Source organism: Cicer arietinum, unplaced genomic scaffold, assembly GCF_000331145.2.
Source record: "Cicer arietinum cultivar CDC Frontier isolate Library 1 unplaced genomic scaffold, Cicar.CDCFrontier_v2.0 Ca_scaffold_5675_v2.0, whole genome shotgun sequence".
Classification (NCBI taxonomy): domain Eukaryota; kingdom Viridiplantae; phylum Streptophyta; class Magnoliopsida; order Fabales; family Fabaceae; genus Cicer; species Cicer arietinum.
This window is the reverse complement of record NW_027339322.1, coordinates 1-4,988: the sequence shown is the minus strand read 5'-3', so window position 1 is coordinate 4,988 and position 4,988 is coordinate 1. Positions and strand designations below refer to the sequence as shown.

Sequence of the window (4,988 nt, the reverse complement as noted above, 5' to 3'; positions counted from 1 at the left end):
CTATGGACTCTTCATGTGTAGAGGTGATGTACCCTCTCAGCTCTGTCATCAATGCATAGTTAATGCAACCACAACACTATCTTCAGAGTGCTCTTTGTCTAAACAAGCTGTGATTTGGTACGACGAGTGCATGGTTCGATACTCCAATACCTCTTTCTTTTCTACGATTGAAACAACTCGTGGTGTTTTTATATGGAACCCAGGTAATGTCACAAAATCAAAAAGTTCCATTCTTTTGTTATTCTCAACCATGAATCAAACTGCAAATGAAGCAGCAAGTCACAAGAACAAGAAGTTTGCCACAAATGAAACATTGATTTTTGGATCTCAAAACCTTTACACTCTAGCTCAGTGCACACCAGACTTGTCTTCTAATGATTGCAGAAGCTGTCTCAATAAAGTGATTAGAGAACTTCCATGTTGTGATGGAAATCTAGGTGGAAGAATTATATATCCTAGTTGTAATGTTAGGTATGAACTATATCCTTTTTATAGGACTACAAATTCTGATGCACTTTTTCCTCGAACAAATCATTCCAAACAAGATTCAGGGTTTACACAAGATCCATTTTATCTTTCCCATAATTGCTCAAGTAATTACCATTACTTACCTCAAGTTAATTATTTTCAAATATATCTCAAACCTCTCTTCTTTTCTTTGTCTTCCAACGCTGCCAATGGAAATATATTTTATGAAGATCATGTTGAATACTTGGTGTATGGACAATTCATGTGTCGAGGTGACCTTCCACCTCGACTATGTGTTCAATGCTTAAAAAACGCAACAGATCGATTATCTTCAAACTCAACGTGTCGCTCTTCTCCCAAGGGTATAATTGTATAGTCACTGCTTGCTTCGCTATTCGGATTATGATTTCTCGAAAATAGGAACAAGTCCTATTTATCGCGATATAAATATTTCAACATCGAAACGAAACTCATTCACTTATATATTGTCGAATCATTTATCCAAACTTGCGCTTGACACAGGAATAAATAGTGAAAAATATATGACCAAGTCATATAAGTTGAATGAAATACAAAATTTGTATATTCTTCAACAATGTACACAAGATTTGGCTAAGAAAGATTGTGTTTCGTGTCTAAATCATATTATTAGTACAGCAATTCCATGGTCCAAATTGGGAAGTGTTGGGGGAAGAGTTTTATATCCTAGCTGCAATTTGAGGTTTGAACTGTTCAAATTTTATGGTGATGATTATGGCGCCAACAAAAGTACTTTCACATCGTCACCACGAGATGCAGGTGAACTGTTTGTGAAAATTACAAGTTTATTTAATTAATGTATATATTTTGTATAAAGTAATTTTTTAGGGAATTATTGAATTATTCTTTGTGTATCAATGAATATAATATGGACTTTTTATCTTCCAAAATATATTGCTATAATTAGTGACAGAGTAATTGTGTTGTGTAGCAAAGCGAAAAACAATTGTGTTCATTGTTGTGCCTATAATTATTTTGGTGATGCTCTTTTCTATTGGATACTATTTGCTAAAGAGAATGGGAATAAAGAGTAGAAGGACTATTCTTCGAGAAAATTGTAAGTATTTATGAAAAATATATATTTTGAACTTGCAATTTCTTATAAGTTTTTAGAAGTTCAATAAATGAAATAAATTTTTATTTAGTTGGTGAAGAAAGTGCAAGTTTAGAACCATTGCAATTCGATTGGGCGGTAATTGAAGAAGCAACCAACAATTTTTCTAAAGACAATTACATTGGCAAAGGCGGTTTTGGAGAGGTTTATAAGGTGAGAAAGTTTAAGATTAGTTTACTTTATAAAAATATTTTGTTGATTTATTTTTTAAAATATTTATTTATTTTACTTTGTAAGAAGTTTTTCAATTAAATTAAATTATTGTTATTAAGATAATATGAAATTTTAGTTTATATTTTCAAAAATAATAAAAACAGTTTTTTAACATTTTTTATTTTTTTTTATTTGACATGTAGACAACTTTTCACTTCAAAAATGTCTAACCTTCTAATTAACACTAAAATAACACAAATTTTTAAAAATTGAAACATAAAAGGTTTTCACAAAATAAACAGCTTTTTAGTATATATTTACTTCAGATAATAAAGAAGATTAAACATAAAAAGTTTTCATTATGGAAATTTATGAAAATGCACTTATTAAAAATGTATTTGAAAAATAGATTAGATATTTTTGGAAAATATAAAAACTTTCAAAACATTTTTTTTCAATATTTCAAAATAAATAAACTCCCTCTAGTTTTCAAATTCATTTTCACCCTATAACATTGGAAAAGAAAACCCATAATCCATTGTAATTCTAACCACCCACATATAAAAGTATATATTGTTTCAATCTAATTCCGCTTTACATATTTATATTCTTATTTTTCAAATAAATAAATATAAAATCAATTTAGGGTATCCTTTTTGATGGACGAGAAGTAGCTGTAAAGAGACTTTCGACAAGTTCAAATCAAGACATAGAAGAATTTAAGAATGAAGTTTTATTGATAGCAAAACTTCAACATAGAAATCTAGTGGCATTTATTAGTTTTTGCCTCGAAGAACAAGAGAAAATACTTATTTATGAATATGTGCCAAACAAGAGTCTTGATTACTTTTTATTCGGTAAGACACTTTTCGCCTTAAACACTTTCATTTGTTAATATTTAAAAATTTCATATATATGTTTTCTATATATAAACTTAATTTGATTTCATGAGCAATTTTGTAGATTCTCAACGACAAAAGTTGTTAAGCTGGGTTGAACGCTTTAACATCATAGGAGGAATTGCTCGAGGAATTCTTTATTTACATGAACTTTCTAGACTCAAAGTTATACATCGTGATCTCAAACCAAGTAATATTTTATTAGATGAAAATATGATTCCAAAAATTTCAGATTTTGGTTTGGCTCGAATTATTGAAATAAGTCAAGACCAGGGAAGTACAAATAGAATTGTTGGAATAATGTAAGTTTTGAATGTTTCACGTCCATTTGTTTTCTTTGTCCACTTCTTCTTAATTAAGATACACTTTAGTTAAACTAACATTGAGTTTATTTTATTTTATTTTATAGTGGTTATATGTCTCCAGAATATGCAATACTTGGACAATTTTCTGAAAAATCAGACATTTTTAGTTTTGGAGTCATGCTTTTAGAGATTGTTGCAGGAAAGAAGAATGCAAGCTCATACACACCACAACGCTTTGTTGATGGCCTCTTGAATAATGTAAGTCGAATGATATAGCAATTAAGTGAAATAATTGAAAATTTTAATTTGACCATTATTTCAGGTTTGGAGAGAATGGAAGAATCAAACACCTTTAAGTATATTGGACCCAAATATTAAAGAAGATTATACTAAAAGTGAAGTAATTAAGTGTATTCAGATTGGTTTACTATGTGTTCAACATCACCCTGATACCAGACCTTCAATTGTGACGGTTGCTTCATATCTAAGTAGTTATTCAATTGAATTACCAACTCCACAAGAACCAGCATTCTTGCATGATAAAATTTATTCAAAATCTCTTCCAAAACAATCAAATTCTATTCAATTTGCCAATAATTGTGCATCTATCAATGAAATGCCTATAAGTACTTTTCGTCCTCGATAGTTAATTATATTTTATTTTAATTGTATTATTGTTATTTATTGTGAACAAGCTATATGTTCTAGTCTCAAATTAATAATGAAGTAAGTTTTAGTATCTAGTAAGCTTTATATTATTATGTTTGTCTTCAACCAAACATTGTAATGTTTTATCTTGTATTATTATGTTCATTGTTTATTCTATTTTAAATTAAATAGGCCTAATTAAAATTTTACAATTGTAGAATTATTTTAAAATATTAATCAATTCTATAGATGACAAAATTGATATCGTTCTATGATTTTAATTATTAATTTTGGAATAAAATCAAAATTGAATATTTGATTTGAGTTTCATATGAAAGAAAGATAAATGAAAGCACGTGAAGATATTATTTTAACTAAAAATTGAACCTATAATCTTTTGAAGTTTCTTCTATTTTTAACCCTATTATTACAATTTAATTATTTTGTTATCGAGATCCCACTTTCCTCGTTAGTGGGTTGTTCATATTCTCTATCGGAACAAGCACTACCATACCTTTATGGCAAAAGTTCCTTTTTTTCGCTTCTCTTTTTTTTTTTTGGAAAGGAAAGAAAAAAGTGAGGAAGAAAGGAATGACATTGATTAAGCTATATATTATTAGTTGCTATATGTTCTAGTTTCAATTAATAATGAAGTAAGTTTTAGCATCTAATATGCTTTATATTATTATGATTGTCTTCTACCAAACTTTGTAAAGATTTATCTTCTATTATTATGTTCATTATTTATTCTATTGTGAATTAAATAGGCCTAATTAAAATTATACAATTTTAGGATTATTTTAAAATATTAATCGATGATGTAGAAGACAAAATTGATATGATTCTATGATTTTAATTATTAAATTTTGAATAAATTCAAAATTGAATATTTCGGTTTGAGTTTCATATGGAAGAAAGATAAATGAAAACAATTTAAATTGTTAGCTCTAGTGGAAAAAGACGAGTAATAGATATGCTCAAGCTACGAAATGAGGCAAATATAAATCAATTTTCAAATATTTTAAGGCAGGGCATGGCATGGCCCCATGGAAGTGTTAAACATTTTGGAGGACACTTTATTTTAATTTTAAAAATTAGGTCCTAAATAATATATATATATATATATATATATATAAATTCAAATAAATTTAATCTCTATAAAATCTCAAAATTTTATTTTTATTTTATAAAAACAATTCTCAACTTTTCACTTCCTAAATTTGTTTTATTCAATTTTAGTTTATATTTTGAAATTTTTTTTGTAAAAATAATAATATATTTTAGTCTCTAAAAAAAGTCCTTATAAAATTAAAATAGAAATTAAATGTAAAAAATATTTGTTTAATAATTGAACTTAAAAGG

At 27.4% G+C, this 4,988-nt stretch overlaps 1 protein-coding gene across 1 annotated transcript; it reads left to right on the top strand.

The window, feature by feature from the left end:
* Positions 1-4: 4 nt before the first annotated feature.
* On the top strand, positions 5-3,649 carry LOC101493835 (cysteine-rich receptor-like protein kinase 15; the record flags this gene model as incomplete). Its single annotated transcript, XM_012712442.3, is given in 8 exon segments — positions 5-837; positions 839-1,266; positions 1,439-1,564; positions 1,653-1,774; positions 2,421-2,631; positions 2,738-2,975; positions 3,083-3,236; positions 3,301-3,649. Coding segments are annotated over 8 exon segments (2,436 nt in total), but the record flags the coding sequence as incomplete, so codon positions are not given.
* Between the last annotated feature and the right edge of the window lie 1,339 nt (positions 3,650-4,988).